Source organism: Budorcas taxicolor, chromosome 10 (genome assembly GCF_023091745.1).
Source record: "Budorcas taxicolor isolate Tak-1 chromosome 10, Takin1.1, whole genome shotgun sequence".
In the NCBI taxonomy this organism is placed as follows: domain Eukaryota; kingdom Metazoa; phylum Chordata; class Mammalia; order Artiodactyla; family Bovidae; genus Budorcas; species Budorcas taxicolor.
This window is the reverse complement of record NC_068919.1, coordinates 63,401,501-63,421,666: the sequence shown is the minus strand read 5'-3', so window position 1 is coordinate 63,421,666 and position 20,166 is coordinate 63,401,501. Positions and strand designations below refer to the sequence as shown.

General features: G+C 40.8%; 1 protein-coding gene across 1 annotated transcript; it reads right to left on the bottom strand.

Annotated features, from left to right (window-relative positions):
- Positions 1-2,005: 2,005 nt before the first annotated feature.
- Positions 2,006-17,253, bottom strand: GATM (glycine amidinotransferase). The gene is made up of 9 exons (XM_052646975.1): positions 17,114-17,253; positions 15,463-15,681; positions 9,557-9,752; positions 8,396-8,586; positions 7,184-7,321; positions 6,875-7,039; positions 5,603-5,666; positions 5,034-5,150; positions 2,006-2,469 (listed from the first exon to the last, which is right to left on the bottom strand). Exons 1-9 carry the CDS (start codon positions 17,180-17,182, stop codon positions 2,357-2,359), a joined length of 1,272 nt encoding a protein of 423 aa, XP_052502935.1. The 5' UTR covers positions 17,183-17,253; the 3' UTR covers positions 2,006-2,356.
- Between the last annotated feature and the right edge of the window lie 2,913 nt (positions 17,254-20,166).

Here is a 20,166-nt window from a genome sequence, read left to right as displayed (position 1 = left end):
AAGGTCCAGGCCTAGGGTCTCCTCTCCCTCATAGCCCCTGGGAGTTATTGATGGATACATGGAGGGGAAGACCTGTGCACAGGTGAGATAACCTAGAAGGACCCAGGAGAGAGGAACAGGCCCCAGGCAAGCACCCTGTGAACATCCACCCTTAACAGAGGAAGAAGACAATCCAGTGAGGTGCTCAAATGTCAACAAGAAGAGATGGGAGAAATCAGCGTCTCAGTAACCCCGAGGAGGAGAGACATTGAAAGGAATGGTCAGTAAGGCCTGAATAGTGTTGCCTGGAAATGACACTGAGGTCAGGGATCTCAGAAGTACATTGAAGTAATTAGGTGGAAATCAGATAGCAGGAGATTGAGGAGATAAAAGGTGAAAAAGTGGAAAGAGGAATAGATCGTTCTTTTTGAAAGCTGAGCTCCAAACAACATTGATAGTTGCCAGAGAAATAGTTTTTGTTTTGAACATTATTTTGAACATGACTATTTGCCAAGAAAACACACACACGCAAGCACATGCACAGAGCCTAGAGTTATGAGATGATGATAACTGATGTAGCAAGTTCCTGAAAGAGAGAATGGTTCTAATCTAAGGACAGTTGTGTGGATTAGACCTGGTCAGAAGGTTCAAGGTTCACCTTTTCAAGGTTCACCTCTTTTTTTGCAGCAGTGAGAGAAGTGTCTCTATGTAGAGGGCTGAGAAGTAAAGCTGAGTGATGAGAGGAAGACATGACTTTTCTCTTTAGAAGCTTAGCTAGTACAGGCAAGGAGAATAAAGAGTTTCACTAGGGAATGCAAACACAGGTAAACCTATAGAGGCTTGCAGCAGAAAAGCCAATGGACTCCGTTTCCTCTGTGAAAGATGAAACAATGTGATCAGATAGAGAATAAAGTGAAAGTTTGAAATAGCCACTGAGGAGAATGTGGAGGAGTGTCTAATGGATTTGCTGAGTAGTATTTAGACCTGGGAATTTATACCCTAAATGTGCACCAATCCATAAGATTGTAAGGTTTCTAAAGCAAGATTCAGTCCAAGTGTAGAATGGGCAGGTATTTCTGTGGTGTGTGGAAAAAGACACCAGGAATCAAGGGCATGATGGAAGCCCTTTCGAAGTATACTTCCCCCTGCCCCCACCTCCACAGATTTTTCATAGGTCAAAATATTGAGCTTCTTGAGAATGGAGACTTTATCCTCTTCCAGGGCCTAGTCCCTTATATTCAGAAGACATTCAGATATTATTGAATGATTGGATTAATCAATAAATGAAATCTGACTGCTAAACATTTCTGAATAGAAGAGTTAGGTTTAAATTTTTATCTACTGGGGATGAATGCATCAATTAATCCAATGCATTAGAATTCTGTTTCAAGAGTTAATTCCCATAACTTAGTTATGCTTAAAATAATTAGACTGATAAAATCCATTCTGTAACACAAAAGTTTATTAGAATAAAAATACATGTACAGTATCCAACATTAAAATTATTTCACATGACATGTAGGTTTTACCTCCATTAGTTTTTTTTTTTTAATGCTTTTAAAGTCTGTGCTTTAAATAATGTGCACATCTGTAAACAAATCTTAGATTACCAAAGTATCCATTAGATACTGAACATGAAAATTCAGGAATTGTAACTTATCGTTATATCCTATTGCACTAAATATTTCTGTAAAATTCTGAACAGAGGAGAAAAAAAAGAGATGAGAATAAATCACTTGAAATGAGGTAAGTTGTATGAAAAGGTTTTTAGTAGCAAATATCACCAATGTTGAGATGAGAAGATTAAAAATATTCATGGAAAATTCACTTAAATGTTTGCATAGTCTAGGTTATTTTTTTTAATGAAAAATTAAAAATGAACAGAATTCCTTATTAGAAAAAGAGACAATTATCTGGTTCTACTTAAGATCTGTATACATTCTGAGTCTTTCATTTAGAAAAAAGAAGTGATACAAACATTCACAAGTTTAGCAAAAAGGAAAAAAAAAAAGTGAAGATTAGGACCAACATTTCAAGCTGCCTTATGGAAAGAAAATTAAAAACAGAGGTAGACGGTTAAATGTATTAGTGGCCACGTTACTCAAATGACTAATTTTTGTTTTGGTAGACATTCACCAAATTTTTATGCTTGAAGCCAAACAGTAAAAAATTTAGGAGTAGAGAGTAAGACCTAACACAAGTTATTTTCCTTTTATCAGAGAAAAGTAATAAAACGAACCCAGGCTTAAGACCCCTGTTAAAAATATGATTGTTTAAAGCACTACAGTTGATGCACTTTTTAAAGCAGGAGAATGAACCTTGTCCCTAAGCTTCCTAGGTTTATCTGAGGCAAAGCCCCAAGCCCCAGCAGGCCTGGTCAGTCAAAGTAGGACTGTAGGGTGCCCCGGCGACGAACATCGCAGGTCCAGCAGTGGAAGCCTCCTCCCAGGGAATTGGCATTACGAATGTTAACCTTAATGGTACTGATACCTGCATGAAAAGAGAGAGACATGGCCAGTTAGATGGACTTGTGTGAAGGTTCTCATAGAAGTGAGCCTATAAATGGATAGGAATCCTGCTGTTCTAACCCTTAAATCTACCCCAACCTAGGACAGTCTTTCGATTTTTATTTTCACCAATTATATTTCATCTAATCTATTCCACTGCTAATATAAAACCTTCACCAGAAAGTCAACAGAGACTCTGAAGTCTATTTTGTTCTATTGACTATTCACAAGTCAACAGGTTTCATAAGCAGACATATCAGACAAACGATCAAAAACAGTCCAAGTAGTAAAATGTTAAGTCCTTTTAGAATTATGCTTTAACTACTGGGTCAGACTGTTTCTATTTTTACCATGTCAATTTAAGAAAAAAGGAAAATTTAGTCACCTTGAAAAGTTGACTCACATATAAGCAGAATTTATCTGACACAATTAGCTCAACCAGGCCACCTCAAGGAAATAGTGGAACAGAGCTCATCTGTGTGGTATGGCCATACAGGTGCCAAAGCATTTCAGCCAATTAGTTTAATCTGGCACCATCTGTATTAACATGGTGATGATGTACATGGTACAAGCAACCAATGGCATTTAGGAAGAATCTCATGTGTTTGGCATAATTGTATTTTAAAAAGAAAATCTATTCTCCTCTCTCTCCAGGAACCCATTATTTTGAGAGAGAAGCTAAGCTACAGAGTTGCTAAAAAGGGTCCATTGGTATAGTCAGAAAGGCAGCATGAGTCATCTGGAAAGCCCTTCCTGAGAAAGTGAGACTGAGCAGGACTTTGAAGAACAAAAATAGGGTTTTGCCATGGGTTAAGGAGTGGGCTTTTAACCACAAGCATATGTTTCCTGATAGAAAGACATACCTATCTTAGATGGCTACAGTTGTATTAGCCCTAAATTGGAGAGAATTCAATTTGCTCTAACAAGTTCCCTATGTTCAAAAAGATTTTATTAAAAATAAAACTATATGGCTTCCCTGATGGCTCAGTGGTAATGAATCTGCCTGCCAATGCAAGAGATAACGGGTTTGATCCCTGGTCTGGGAAGATCCCACTTGCGGTGAAGCAGCTCAGCCTGTGGGCCACAACTACTGAGCCTGTGCTCTAGGGCCCAGGAGCCGCAACTACGGAAGCCCGTGCGCCCGAGAGCCCGTGCTCTGCAGCAAGACAAGTCACCACAATGAGAAGCCAGCCCACTGCAACTGGAGAAGAGCCCCTGCTCACTGCAACTAGAAAAGAGCCCATGTAGCAATAAACACCCAGCATGGCAAATAAATAATAAATTTTTAAAGTTATAAATCAAATATTTGGTACTTTATAGTATTTTAAGTTGAGAAAATATAAAATCTTAATGGATAAGGAAACTTAACCCAAGCAATTAAAAGCCAGAGGGGAAAAGTGGCATAGCATTAGGGGTGAAATAATTAGGTTGGGTTCAATCTAAAACTAATAGGCTAATCCTTTTTGACTGATACTTCTTTAAAGAGAGATGTTTCAAAGAGGCAAACAATCTCTTTTGAGTAGCACACCTGAAATATAACACATAAAACATGACTTGATTTCAACCAGTGTACTGCCTGGCTTTATTCAGCAAATATGTGTTAATGTCAAATATGTGATATGTCAAATAGAATGATACAGAGTGATAAACACACATACTGCTGCACCCTAGTAACAGCCATATGAAAATTTTTTCAACACTTTCTCAGTATAGAATAACTGGTCTAAATTTTGAATACCAGGAAAACCAAACTCCCACCCAAGTAATAACTAGTCCTGCTTTTTTGGAAATGATTTACTGACACTCTTTATTTCATTTGTTTGTTCACATTGCTTATCTAAGTTACTTCTGTATTTGTATCCTTATATGTCCTTTAAAATATGTAATGACAATTAAATTACTGTTAAAGGATCCTGACAATTTCTTTTTTAAAATAATTTTTTTGGCTGTCCTGGGTCTTCGTAGATGTGAGGGCTTTTCTCTAGTTGTGGTGAATGGGGGTTACTCTCTAGTTGTGATGCTCAGGCTTCTCACTGGGGGGTTTTCTCCTGTTGCAGAGCATGGGCTCTGAGTGTGCTGGCTTCAGTAGTTGCAGCTCCCGGGCTCTAGAGCACAGGCTCAGTAGTTGTATTGCACAGGCTTAGCTGCTCCGCGGCAAGGGGGATCTTTCTGGATCAGGGATTGAACCCGTGTCGCCTGCACTGGCAGGTGGATTCTTTACCACTGAGACACCAGCGAAGTCCAACAATTTCTTACTTGGGAAAGAGACAAACCATCTATGTGCTCATCTGCAAAGGGGTAATTCTCCACCCTTGGGCACCAGGAGGTTAGATAAATCATAGAAGATTGATACATTATTGCCAAGGGGTATCTAAGGAGCCCAGGAACTGTTGCAAACAAATATACTGTCCATCTATGAAATAATAATGTGGTGCTTCTAAAATGAATAGAAATTTAATTCACTAAATCACACATCAGACCTATCATGTCACTTCTTATCATTTAATATTTTCAAATATGGCAATGTGTTTCATTTATTGTACATACCCAGCTTTTCAAACATCTTCTGAATTGGGACCTCGTTGGCATCCACCATAACACGCTTTTCATCTAGCATTAAGACATTCATGGAAAGCCATTTGGAGGACATCCAGAGAGGGTGATCTAAAAATAGCAACAACTGTTAAATCATGTCTGCTGCCATTCCTGGTTAAAGCAAAGAAGGTTCGAAAGTGAAGAATATTCAAGTGATAGCTCAATTCTTCCAGTATTTCAGTTTCCCTGTGAAGTTTTATTTTAATTCTAAGGCTATCTGTAAAAGTTATGAATCAACACACATTGGATTTCACCTTGTTGTCTTTAAAAACTCATTTCCTGCTTTCCGTGATGTTGCTTTATACTGATTTTTCCTGTATTTTCAATTTCATTTTCTACGGAAGGAGAGGTTGTGAACACAAGTCTAGCCTTGTTCTAGTACCTGTAGCCCTAAGCGCCAATTTATTTTTTACTGGGAAAACATTCTAAATTGCTAATATGTGGGCTGCTGTCTATAGGTGGAAGATGCTTGGCCACTGAAGTAATCATTGTAGGCTATGAGTATACAAAAGTAAACATACCATCTGGGATGACTGGTCTTGGAGGAGTAACTATGGTCCATCCTGCTTTCTTGAAAAGATCAATCTGCAAGACCAAAAAAACCCCCCAAACCCAAAGAGACTTAAATCTTTAATAGATACTATTCTTATTCTTGACCTCCGGGAGTCCTTATGATTAACAGTTCTTTTTGAGACTCTGTCTTCTCAAATGCCAAAATTAAAAAATGAAAATTTCAAAACATTTGGATGATTTTGTCTGAATCTTAGTTAAAATGTACACAAAATCCTCAGATTGCCAGATTACAGTTAAAAAAGTAAAAGTTAAAAGCTTTAAAAAATATTCTCGTGCTTTTCACAGGTTTCAGATATTTGAAAAAACCAAAGACACTTTCTTTGAGAAATTCTCATTAAAGAAAATGAAAATATTTCCTATTTATAAGAACACAGAATATGACTATGTCAAACCCATAGTCCATCCACTTCACAGTCTGTCACCTTGCAACTGTGATCATGGTATAATAACAGATGTTAGGAGTGTACTCCCAAAGAACCGTAACTGTCCTTAGTGACCTATTACAACCCAACCATCCCTATGATCACGTACCCACTTAGTATGTCAATAAATTATGTCTTAAAATATTTAACATGTATAATTTATATAAAATGAAATGAATAGGTAATTGTTGTCACTGGGTCTAAAGATATGGAATGGAAATGAACAATGATATGGTAAAATTGTTAATCTCACAATGGTGTAGTGCAACCCAGAAATAACACAAAATCACTCACCGCCCAACTGGAAGTAGAGGGTAGTGGGCAGAGGTAGGAGGCTGCAGGAGCAGCAGCTCCATTCCTCCCTGCAGGGTGGAGGTGGGGGGCTGAAAGGGCCCCCACTGGAGAGGGAAGAAGACACCCACTACCCAGTGGTGTGACCCCAGACATGCAGAGCTCATCTTGTTTGCAATTCAGCTGCTGAGGAACCTCACCTGCAAGTTATGAGTTAATACTACTCTGTTCAAAATAAAACACACAAATGCACAAAATTGAGGCTCTGACAGCAGCAAGCAGTCAAAGTTAAAGTCTAATTATCACAATTACAAATGTATATTTCTGTGTTGGACATCCTGTAGTAAATGTAACAAGCAATCCAGTGTTTGATCATAATAGTATTGAGCATTGCTGACTCTGTCATTCAGAACCATTAGGAATCATGGAAGTGCTTAAAATAAAAGTGGCAATTCCTTCAGTTGCCAGACTCTTATTTGTTTTCCAGAGTCCTAAGAACTCCCCTACCTGGTGACATGGTCGGTCAGGGTTGGAAAGCACAAGACCAGGCCCAATGATATTGAAGGTGGCGTCAATGTGCATGGGATTGGGGTCTTTAAAGGAAATAATGTGCACTCTGTAGTCTGGAGCGAGATGCTTACGCATCCATTCAATGCCCATGTAGTTTGTAACCTGAAAACAGAGAGAGAGAGAGACATAAGCCTGTAATAACTTGGTTCTGTATTTAGATAAGTAAAAACAGGGTGAAAATATTTTAATTTAGAAATTTAAAATATAATAGTAAAGTGAGAAATTTCCAAGGCAGCCTTTGTCAACCTGGCTTCTTTGTACGAAGATATCTCTTCCAGCTCGAATGAAATCAGCAGCATCAAAGCATGGCTCAAACTCAGTTGTCACAAACTTTCCCTGAGCAGCCAATTTGTGTCTGTCTTCTACAGAATGGATGGGGTAATCCTAATTGGAACAACAACAGACACACACAGTGCATTGGTTCACGAGGAAAAGGGCCTTTATCATTAAGAAATTGGTTCAATGTCATCATTTCCCCCAATATTACTACCCTGTTCTAAACTAAAACATGCCTGGGAAGATGTAGGCCTATGCTAAGCAAACCAAAATAAATAAAACCAACAAGAAAGAAATTTAAAAACTAGTTGAGAAAAGTTTCTGATGTTCAATACTTGGAAGCAAGTGATACAGAGGAATACAATGAAAATATTCCATAACCCATACGTTGACTTATGAAGCTATCCACAGTATTGAAAATCAACAGGATGAAGCCATTCTATTCTTTTAAAAAAGGAATTTGGCCCTGAGCCTAACTCCTACCATAAAATGAACTGCCACGCATCCCCAACTAAATCTGATTGGGTGTGTATATTGGGTAACACATTCATTACTTCCTTCTGTCTTTTTTTTTTTGGCTACTCCATGCAGCATGTGGGATCTTAGTTCTCTGACTAGGGAACTGCACCCCCTGAATTGGAAGCATGGAGTCTTAACCACTGGACCACCAGGCAAGTTCCACTTGTCTTTAAACTCATAGAGGGTTTAAAGAAATTTTGACTTTTTGATTCTTTGCATAAGTGATTAAATAGTAAGTGATCTAATAAGGGACATATACACTTCCTTTTACTGTAAGTATGGCCTATAGACCAAATTCTTTTTCTAAAAGAGGCTGAAGTTCAGCCTAGTGACCACCAATGAATAGGTACGTCCCTTTAGGCAAGTATTCTTCCCTGTAATGGAATGAAGCTATTCCCTCATAGGGTTGTGAAAAATAAACAGGACTGAAGAGGTAAATAAAGTGCTTAGCTCAAGATCTGGCACATGGTAAACAACAGTAAGTGTTAGCTGTTATCACAATATAATTTACTCTTATTTTCATCATAAGACAATCATTTATTGAAAAGTAGGTGATCTCAGTTTCTGAAATACATAATAAATACAAGGTAACAGAGAATCTCTCAGTCTCTGCGGATTATTTAGAAAAGTTACTAATAAGCTTTCCTACAACTGAGGACTTACTTGGTCATAAAGCTCATCAGCCATTGTGGGCTTAGGAGCTGTTGTCCACTTGGCCCCACGGCGGAAGTAGTCTTTGATAATTGCTCTGTATGCACGGTACTCAAAGAAGCGAGAGCGCCAGGCCATGGGGGCCTCGATAATCTCATTTCCCACAACTATCAGGATGTCTCGAGGCATCGCACCATATAAACCTGTTAAGCCAGAAAATTCCAGAGCAACCTCAGTGATGCTGATTTCCAAGACAGAAGAGTCTATATAATATGATCCCTTTCTTTGGTAAAAAATAAATAAATAAAAATTACAGAAAACTTGTATGTGTATAATATATATAATTACATGCAGATGAAAAAATATTAAATGATACATGCTAGATAATGTTAACATGAATTCTGTATGGAGATAATGAAGCCAAAAAGAGAAGAAAGGAAGAAAAAAAGGAAAAAAAAAAGGCGCCTTTTGTTTGAAGAGCTATCGAACCACCAAGTTTTCACCTTTGTAACTCCTAACAGTGTTTTTCAGGGAATATCAGTACTACAAGATGAAAACTGGCCCAAGGATCACTTATACAACTGTAAATTAGAACACTGAACTCAGGGACAAGAACAATCTTGCAAGAATGTCATTTAAAAATAAGATGGGAATGTCTCTGTCCCCCCCACTTTAAACAAAATTTTCCATTTTATTTTTAAACTCATTCACATTTTTCATGTTCTTTGCTCACGATTTTGTTTCTTGCATTCAAGGCACTTCTAGGATTGGTCTCCTGCTGCTGATGTACATCCAGTGGTAAGCAGTAAACTAGGGGTGTGCGGGGATCCCTGATTTGTAGTGAATGTATTCCCACCATGTTCTGCTCCCCTTTTAATTTCTGTTTTTGAGGAAAATTAAATGGAATCCACTGTTCTTATGAAAGGAAATGCTCAGGAGGTTTAGAAAAAACTTCTGCTTCTTTTAAGGAGACTCTAGATTTATAATGGAGTTGAGAATGTATACATCTCAATCTTACCAAAAAGAATTAAACTGTCCCTAAATAATCTTTAAAGTTTCAAAAGATTATTAAAACATAGGAATCTCTGAGAAATAATAAGAGCTTTCCCCTTACACACTGAGAAAAATGAAAAACTCTAAACACTAGCAGTTTAAATATTCAACACGACTTACCCGTAGACTCAAAATCAGGAGTTTTATACTTCAGTGACCAGTCAATGGGGTCAGGCCTCCTCACTGTCACTCCTTCCATTTTTAAAATATTGCACATTTCTTCAATTTCAGCAACAGCCTTTTTCAAGTGATCTTTGGGAAAATAATTGCCCCCATACTTTTGGTAAAAAGGCCAGAACTTATCATATGTGTTGGCCTAGAACCAAAAGAAAGTAAATGAAACTTAACAGGAAAAAAATACAACTCAAAATAGGTTCATAGGTTGTGAACAATAATTTGTATAACTTAGAAGAACTAAGACTGAGACTACATCCGGTCTAGTGTTCATCCCCAGAAACAAGCACACTTGATTGACTCTCTGGGGAGATAATCAATATTTGTTGAATGAAGATCTCTAAATTCTCTTGATGTTTTGAGAGCTTTTCTTCCTTCTGCCTGAGATCTCATGCCTTACCACGCACAACATGACTGCCCTCACAGGGGCTTGGAATGCTCTTGGGCCAGTGTTCACGTGCTACATAAACAAAATAGGACATGGTGCTCCCAATGGACAGTTGCCATGAAGTCAACTAAGAGAACAAACAGAACAGATAAAGAGAAGAGAAGATAAAACTGTGGGCTGTCCATGCATCCCAGAATTTTGTCTAAAAACAGCACTTCAGGACACTTTGTAGAAAAATAGGACACTGCTCCCTTAAAGGTTAGGGACATGCTCTCAAATATGCTTTGTTTCTCTTAAAAATCTATTCATGATTATTTTCTCATTCAACAGAATCACCACTTGGCAAAACTGTGCAGCGATACAAGTCTGCTTTTAGTGTTTCCTGTCCTTCCCCGCCAACATGTCTCTCCTCACCACAGCTCTTCTCTCCCCAATCCATCCAAGCTCTGCTATTGCCTCAGGTCTTTCACCATAAAAAGAAGTGATCTGATAAGCAAATTCACAAATTTTTAAGTAGCTGAAAAAAAAAGAAGCTTAACATTTAGGAAGTGTGCAAGGGCTATCTATGCATATTAAAAGACACCTGAATGGAAAGAAGTTGAATGTTTTAAAAATGCCCCATCAACTGCCAAAAATTACTGTTGAATTAGGATAGGTAACAACTGTAAGATGTTGGTTTTCAAAAGTATAAAACTCTGAAGGCTTTTGCATTTGGATTGTTTTGCTTGTGCCAACTTCTCAGTCAAATTAAAGAAATATGTTGGGGAATGTAGGGGATGCATATGGATATAATTTATTGAGACAGAAAAAGCAGAATTCCAATCAAAAGATCCAACTGCTAAGAAAAAGCCTTGGACTCTCATCAAAAGATTGGCAAATCAATGTACATTTGTATGTCTCAAGTTTTTTTTAAAAAATGTAAGCTGGTGTTCTTAAAATGTTTCTTTGTATTACTGATTAACCAGACAACTATGAGTCCTAATCATGTCCTATAAGGTTTCCATCACCAATCAGACAATTACAGACAGTGGTTAAGTGCCATAAAGAAGGGTAAACTGGGTAATGAGATAAGACTGTCTAGATGTCTAGCTCTTTAATGTCAAAGACCATATCTTTTCCAGATTTTATGTCTCTACTTCCACTTTCATCTCAGCCTGATAAATATCAAACATATGGAAGCAGACCTGCCTCTTGTCAGTTCAACATCTAGGTTCGCATCAATTAGGCTGGAGCGGAGCCTACTGGAGATGGACCAAAAATCTGAAGAACAGGTCTTCAGCAAACAGGGAGAAGCCAGTGAAGGTGTAAAACAGGGGCTGGCAAACTAAAGTCCATGGGCCAAACCTGGACTGTTGCTTGTTTTTTTTTTGTCAATAAAGTTTTATGGAACACAGATACACACACATTCATTTACACATTGTCTGTGGTGGGTCTGCACCACAGTGGTAGAGTTGAGAGTGGTGTGACAGAGACCTATCGTGTACAAAGCCTGAAACAATTATCTAGCCCTGTACAGAAAAAGCTTGTCAAGCCCTGTCTAAAGGATTTAGTTGCTTTCATTTTGAAGATCTATATGCAAACAATAAGCTCAAATTCTGGCCCATAAACAATGTTATCAAAATTAAAAATGTGAGTACTTTTTAAGGTCAATCCACTCTTTTTTTTTTTTCATTCCACTCTTAAAAAAAAAATAAATTAAGAGCACTCTACGGTTTTCTACTCCTAGGAAGTCCTGCAGTGGCAAGCAGAGGAGAGGATAATAATGGCTCTTTATTTTCCTCTCAGACACATCCTGGTACTACTCATCCATTCACTGCTTCCTGCTTCTCATGCCAGGCACATCTCTTACAGTCCACCAGGGGACAAGAAGCCTTTGAAAGTTTTATACTGGGTAACAGCAGAGGCGCAGCCGTGCTGTCTCACTGGACACATTCCAGAGTAGCCCACGTGACTCTTTGTGCAGAGTGGAGCCTGCTTGATAAATATAAAGTAAACTTTCCTGGGAGAAAAAAAGTTATTTGAACAAGTGTGAATTCTCTTGTGTAGCTCAAACTCTGGCTAAAGGTTGGACAAAGTCTAAATGATCAGGACAGACTACATTTTCCAAGAGATAGTTGGAAATTATTTACACTTCCTTTAGAACCCTGATAAATGAGTTAGCAATCATTTACCAAGGGTCTGCAAGATTAAAAAAAAACCCACTATACTAAATGCTTAGCATGTGATTTTTTAATAATCTGTTGCAGAGATGTGGCTGTATTCCTAGAAACTGGATAGTCATTCAGAGACTAAAATCCTTCAGAGGAATTTGCCAAATTAATTTTAAACACTGTCTTTGGAAGGTTAGGAAATCTCAATAGAAACTTGTTATTTATCCAGCTGCAAATTTACATTATATTAACCTTGATCGACTTTATATTTTTAAAATTTAGTCCTTTCATCAAGGGCATTATTTAAAAAAAAAGCAAAAAACACATATTTGATTGAAAGTATTCACTATGTTTTGCAGAATAAAAAGCCATATAGCTTTCAAAACTTGTGCTTCTTGATGACTATGTTCCTCATTCCCATAACATTTCTCTAGCACTTATATCTTCCTGCATATCTTATGCTATAACTACCTATAGTTTACTACATTATATTTTACTGGTCCCAAACTGCTTTATATAGCTGTCATTTTCCTCCAACTAGAAGGTAAGACGTTGCCTTCTAGTCTTAATTTCTTCTCTCTCAATACCTAGTTTCATATGTGGCATAAAGCAGAAATAACCAGAGAAATGAATGAAATCAGTACTGCTAATGCTACTATTATTTACAATCATTACATCCTCAATGGACGTGGCAAACTGCATCCATACAACTATAATGAGCCATAGTTTTTTCCTTTAAAAGTAATTCACATCTAAAACCCTTTACCTTCTTACTTAATCTCACTGGATGGATAGCAAACCATTTAATATCTTCATTTTAGTGAGGCCCAGAAATTTGTGGAATCAAGATCACAATGTCAAACAGCTGATTAATTGAGATTAGCTAATAAGCTTTTATCAAATAACTAATTCAATCCTGGTCTCCTGACTTTAGCCTAGCACACCTTCCAAAAGCCATGAAATTCCAAAATATAAGGTCATAAATCAAATAACAAAGAACTCAAAATAATGTCTTAGAAGTCTGATTCCATAAGATCACATGATATAAAAGTCAATCATTCTAAAGACAAATAGAAGGATAAACTACACCTGAATTTGAAATTTAATTTCACCCAGTCCACTTCAGTATTCTTGCCTGGAGAATTCCACGGACAGAGGAGCCTGGTGAGCTACAGTCCATGGGGTCATAGAAAGTGAAGTTGCTCAGTCGTGTCCAACTCTTTGCGACCCCATGGACTGTAACCTATCAGGCTCCTCCATCCATGGGATTTTCCAGGCAAGAATGCTGGAGTGGATTGCCATTTCCTTCTCCAGGGGGTCTTCCCGACCCAGGAATCGAACCTGGGTCTCCCGCATTGCAGGCAGACGCTCCACCATCTGAGCCACCAGAGAAGCCCTACGGGGTCACAGAGTCGGGCACAATTGAGCGACCAACACAATTAAAATGGTTAGGTGATGAGAAATCCTTCTAAGAAAAGACTTAAAAGATCATGCCTTTTTAAAACATGTGGATGGTACATAAATTAATCTGTTCATCAAATTTCACATATCAGAACCAAATGTAGTTTCAGAACAATCAGAAGCCTTCTCTTCAAGGTCTAACTCAAGAATTATTTTCTTCCTTTAGGAAGACATCCTAACTGTCCAGACTTGGTCACTGTTTTTCCCTTCCCTCTCCTGGCACTTGAATTCAACTGCCTCGTCAGTTAGTTACCATAAGATACAGAGTAACAATCTCAGTTGCTAAACATAAACATCATAAATATCCTCTCTCTCCAGATGGAAAGGAAGTTATTTTGTGCTAATAACTCTGGAGCCCTGATACAAGATAGGCAACATATCTGATGATGATGATTTTTGTTTAATTCCTCAACCCACATTACAAATAATATGTTAACATTCAGGAGGAATTTAAGTGTACCGAAGATATATTCATAACCTATTATTAATGGAAGCCTAGACTGTGCCTGCAGTGTGGATGGAACTGTTACGCCGTATACAACTAGAACACCAGCCCACAGAGGCTCTGGTTATAAAAATATTACAGATAAAGAGCACTAAGAGTTTTTAAAAGAGAAGATATTACTTGTTGCCAGGGAAATCTTGGAAGGCTTCGTGGGAGGTGCCATGGGAACTAGGAAGGAAGAGGAGGAGGTTTAAAGTGCAGACAAAAGGAGTGCATGAAAGTATGTGGGAGAGTTCTATGTGGGAGCAAAGGCCTGAGGCTTGTTTGGGGAGCAGTGAATAGCCTAGTTTGGTTGTTTAAATGGTTATCTTACAAAGTCAGCTAAAAACTGGGGGAAATTATTAAGAGGCGAGAGGCTGGCAAAATAGAGGACTGACAGAAGCAGATGAGTAACAACACTGAATTCTGGTTTTAAAAAATCACTCTGACAGAAGCTGGAGGCGGTTTAGATAGCACAGCAAGTAAGGGAGACCAGTTAGGAGTTAACTTCCCTGGTGGCTCAGATGGTAAAGAATCTGCCTGCAATGCGGGAGACCCAGGTTCGGGACCCGGTTGGGAAGATTCCCTGGAGAAGGAAATGGCAACCCACTCCAGTATTCTTGCTGGAAAATCACATGGACAAAGAAGCCTGGTGGGCTACAATCCATGAGTCAGACATGACTGACTGACTAACACACACGTACAGTTAGGAGTTAACTGCAACAGTTCAGGCACCAGATGAGATCCTGACCTAAGGTAGTAGCAGAGAGACGGAGCTAAGGTGCATTTTGACAAAAGACTTGTTAGATCTTGGAGAATGGACGTGCAGGATGTGACTGAAGGAGAAACAAAAGATGATTCTTTGATGTTTAGCTTGAGTAAATAGGAATGCTAAAACCTGAAAGAAAGGACTGAAGGCCCCAGTTTTGCAGACTGGCTGGTAGCTGAACTCAGATGTGCCACATTTGAGGTCCGGTGGCAACATCCAATAAGGAATTTAGTGTGTTCATATGGACGGAATTCAGGAGAGAGATCTGGACCAGAGTGGAGGCGTGGAATGAAACTGTGAGAACAGCTCAAGTGAAATTCTGTTCAACATTATAGACAGTAAAAGAAGGTGATGTGAGAAACAGTGAAAAAACTAATATCCACTCCCCCACCCTCAGAAAAGGTCTCACAGAACCTGAAGGGAGAGTAATCCCTGGAGTAAATGACGTCAAATACTGCAGAGATGCCAAGTAAGGTAACATCAGCCACTGGATTTGGGTGGTCCTGAGTAAGCTAGAGAGAATGCATTTCCAGAGGAGTGGGCGCAGAAGCCAGACAGCAGACAGTGAACCCACGCAGACATGGGAAACCCTTGCTTTACCTTCACCTCCACGGTGAACGGTGGAACACAGGCATTTTCTGCTCTGCCCACGATCACTTCCTCTAAGGGGTCCCATTCGTTGAAAGAGGAGACAGGGCAGTCCTTGGGCAGAGGATCAGTGGCCTTGTCATCAGCTGCACAGGAATTCCGGGAGGAAGCCGTAGCTGCCTGGGTGCTCTGGAAAGTTCGCTGCACCCATCCTGTTACAGTTCTTCCAAGCTTCCAAGAACAAAGAAGAGATTATTGTGTGGTCCTGTATAGTACTTGTGGGAGGGAGAAGCAGAAGTGGGATAAAAACCCAGGCTAACACAGTCAGGCATTTAAAATCTTTGCAGAGAATGTAAACTGAGATGTTAGCCTATAGGTGGGTAGTGGGGTTACAGGAGATTGTACTTTCCTGTTTATTTCTACATGTACTTTTAAACCTTTTTTTTTTTTGAGTTGGAATAACTCTTTAAAACTCCTCAGAATATTTTGTCCCTAAAGACCATACACCCCAATTTATATCTCAGAAGAGTTTTTTGCAGTCAAGCTTTAAGCACTTCTTCTGTGGGTGATGGGTCACCCTTCCCAGAAAGCCACAGAAAGCAACCTCCCTGCCAAGTCCAGCTGGGGGAGGGAGCCTCCTTCCCCCTCCAGATCAAAGGTTACTAATATTAGAGTTTCCCCACCTCCTCAAATGAAAATATAGAAGCATTTGTAAAGGACTTTATCTTTTAGAATAATCAGTTTCAAGCCATAAATTTCTCCTCACTGACATACACTTCACATTCTTTGGCATTGCAATTATGAGAGAGTGACCAAGTGCCATGGGCTGCATTTTGCAGATGGTCCATAGTACCCTAGCCAAGATAAGGATTAACTAACACAGGTGCAAATTTAAACGACTGGAAAGGAGATCTAAGAACTTCATAAAAGCCTTTTGAAAATGTAGAGCCTATCAATTCTAGAGGAGGGAGAGTCCCTTATACGCAGGACAAACCTCGCCCTCCCCCCACCGCGAAATATTTGTTAAAAGTCTTAGGAAGGAGACAGGAGGGGAGCCAGGTTGGAGACCAAAACAAGAGGGAGTGACAGCTGTTCTGAAGCCAGTTGCAGGGGGAAGCCAAACTGCCCGACTGACTATTCCAGCTCCAGGAGCTAGGGAGGGTCTGCAGGCGTGTGCCTGCATACCAGGGAAGCAGAAGGCAGGACCGGCCAGCAATCTGGGTAAAGATCGAACTCGCTCCGACTCCTCTCGCGTCTCAGGACTCCATGTTACACTTGGAACAGGCCTGCTCGCTCCCCGCTCTGTCCCCGAGCCCCACTCCGCCCCTTCTCGCGTCCGTCCACTCTACACGCCTGCCCAGCTCTCTGCCCGCCCCGGGCACCCCCACCCCCGAGCCCACCCTTTCACTCAGAGGTGTTGCTTGTCACCCCAACCCATCCGGTTGGGGAGGGCGGCGCCCCCTGCTCAGACAGCAGCTGTGGCCCCAACGCACGCCCCCTTCCCCAGGGACACCGCCGAGCTCCCGACAGGCGGCGGAGGCTCTTGAAGCGGAGCTTCCGAGGGGGCCCAGAAAGGACACGGTCGGGCAAAGCTGGCGGGGGACAGCGAGGGAAGGAGAGGGGGAGAGCACGCGGCCGCCCGACGAGGCGGCGGCGCACGCACCCGAGACCCGATGTAGTGCAGCGCTTCGGCCCCGCGGCTCCCGCCGCGCAGACACCGCACCCGCAGCATCGCCCCGCGTCCGCCTGGTCCTCACGCCGACCGTGTCCGGAGCTCGGCCGCCTCCGCCCGAGCCTTCTGAGAGCGCGCCCGCGGCGGGGAGTCCTGGCGCGCGGCCTTTTGTAGCCTCGCCCCGCCCCGGCCGCCCCCCGTGCGCCCCATTGGCTGCCGGGAGCAGGTGGCGGGGCCGCCAGCGTTAGGAACTGCGCGGACCGCGGGGGCGCGGGGCCGAGTCGGCGAGGCCTTCGAACCGACCTGTTGTTAGCGTGTTGATCCGCCCACTGACTTGTGCAGTGGCCTGTCGGGGCCCCCCGAGCGACGGAGAGGGGGACGCTACTTCTGAGGAGGCTATGCAATGAGAGAGAGAGAGATATATAATTTTAAATTCACATTTATGAATTTAAATATGCAAAGAATGAGTACAGCCTCAAGTTTAAGTTCATCTCGGTGCACAGGCTGACCCAGTCCCCCCCCATTTTGCAGTGAACGAAACCACCTCAAGATTTGGGAGCTTCTTAGAGCAACACCGGGATGGAGACTAGAGGGGACTAGGTCTGCAACTCCAGTCACCCTCTCCCGCGGTGCTGCGCTGTCCACCCACTAGCCGGTTGGGTATTCTTTGGAATATGTGCCTTTCCAATAGTCATTGGCCGTGTGCCCCTGGCCTGAGAAACTCAGGAAAACAGAGATAAATGTGGGCCAGAGACAAGGGAGGACCGCAGAGAGTTTTTTCCTTTTCCCTTCTATTTTATGTATTTAAATTTTTGTTTCAATTTGATAAGGGTACATTTGTTAGGAAGGCAGCAACCCTAAGAGCGTGAGGTTTTAGTTGCTGTGGATTTGTGTAGAACTGGAGAACTCGCTTTAACGTTTAAATTGCTAGAAGGACCGGAGACAGATTTGAGTATTTCATGTGTGTGCCGACAAAATAATGTAATTGTTTATTTTTAATGAGCTGTCTTTTAAATTCTGTTGTCTCATACTTGTTTTCCACTTCACTGACAGAAGGCCCTAAGACAAGCAGGATAGCATTGTGGAAACAGCCAGGGAGAGGGAGTTGGAAAAACTGGGTTCTGGTCTTGACTTTGTCAAAGACTACTATGTGTCTTCCTGAGTTGCAATCTTCTTATCCTCAAAGGGCGAACAATCGCATTTATTGTCTCCAGCACACAACTGGGCCAAAAGGAGAGAGTGTAACGTAGAATTTAATGTAGCACTAAGAGGTATATGAATGCGAGGTAATATTTCAGCAACTCTAACAATAAGGAGGCCTCGGAATGTGATAATTGGGTGAAAGGAGTCAGTAAACCTAGGTTCCTGTCTTAGGTTTGCTACTCACTTGCTTTGTGACCTGGGATCAAATTCTTTCACCTTTCTAGTAAAGGTTTTTGGAAATCTCGAACATTTCTCAAAATTTACAAAATACCTTCTCCCTATGATCAAATGCTGCCATGTCTAAGGTCTAATTCTCTCAGTGTACTTAGTGTGGCCAGAGATGTGTTGTTGCTCCTCAACAAATGGATGTAAGGGGACAGGAAGTCTATACAAGTGATTGATACTGTATGTATGTGTGTTAGTTGCTCAGTCATGTCTGACTCTTTAGCAGCACCATAGACTGTAGCCTGTCAGGCTCCTCTGTCCATGGAATTCTCCAGGCAAGAATACTGGAGTGGATTGCCATTCCCTTCTCTGCGGAATCTTCCTGACCCAGGGTGGTCTCCTGCATTGCAGGCAGATTCTTTACCGTCTGAGCTACCAGGGACATTACTCAGTTCCATTTCTGTCTGAGATCTGAGGACATCCACATGTCCCTCATTAAAGACACCATTTTAATTTTGTAGAGGTCAGAACTGAGAATGTCTGGATATAATAAGACTAGGGTGTTTTAAGATTTACATTAAAAAAAAAAAACGTATTATAGCCATAGAACATCCCCTTTATCTCCTGGAAACCAGAGAAAGTTGTATAATGTGTATGGATAGGGTCCCCCAAACTAATCGTACTGCTATAAAAACAAATCAAAGCACTTTTGCACCCTTTCTTTCCTTTTCTATTTTTTAATTTATGATTATTATTTTGCTTTGAAAAAGTTTCTGTAGCAATTTTCAAATTGACCTCATCAGTTGGAAGCAGAAGTCTTCCAAACTGGTTTGTTTGTGTACTACTGAGCCGATTCTCCACAGTATTGATGGTGCTATAATACCTATTGCCTTGGTCTTTGGTTGCTGCTTTTTCCATAGAAATGACATAGACTGTGAACTCTGCCTTTTTATCTCTCATTGGTAATAGGTTGATGTGACACCAATAACTTTTAACTGAACCAGTACTTGTCAAGAACCTTGGTGGTCTCCTAGCTAACGGTTAGGCATCAGTTCAGTTGCCCAGTAGTGTCCGACTCTTTGCAACCCCATGGACTGAAGCAAGCCAGGCTTCCCTATTCACCAGAGACTCCCAGAGTTTACTCAAACTCATGTCCATTGAGCTGGTGATGCCGTATAACAATCTCCTCCTCTGTCATCCCCTTCTCCTTCCACCTTCAATCTTTCCTAGTATCAGGGTCTTTTCAAAAATGAGCATCAGATGGCCAAAGTACTGGAGTTTCAGCTTCAGCATCAGTCCTTCCAATGAATATTCAGGAATGATTTCCTTTAGGATGGACTTGTTGGATCTCCTTCCAGTCGAAGAGACTATCAAGAGTCTTCTCCAACATCACAGTTCAAAGGCATCAATTCTTTGGCATTCAGCTTTCTTTATAGTCCAACTCTCACATCCATACGTGACTACTGGAAAAACCATAGCTTTGACTAGACAGACCTTTGTTGGCAAAGTAATGTCTCTGCTTTTTAATATGCTGTCTAGATTGGTCATAACTTTTCTTCCAAGGAGCAAACGTCTTTTAATTTCATGGCTGCAATCACCATCTGCAGTGATTTTGGAGCCCCCAAAAATAAAGTCTGACACTGTTCCCACTGTTTCCCCAATTATTTGCCATGAAG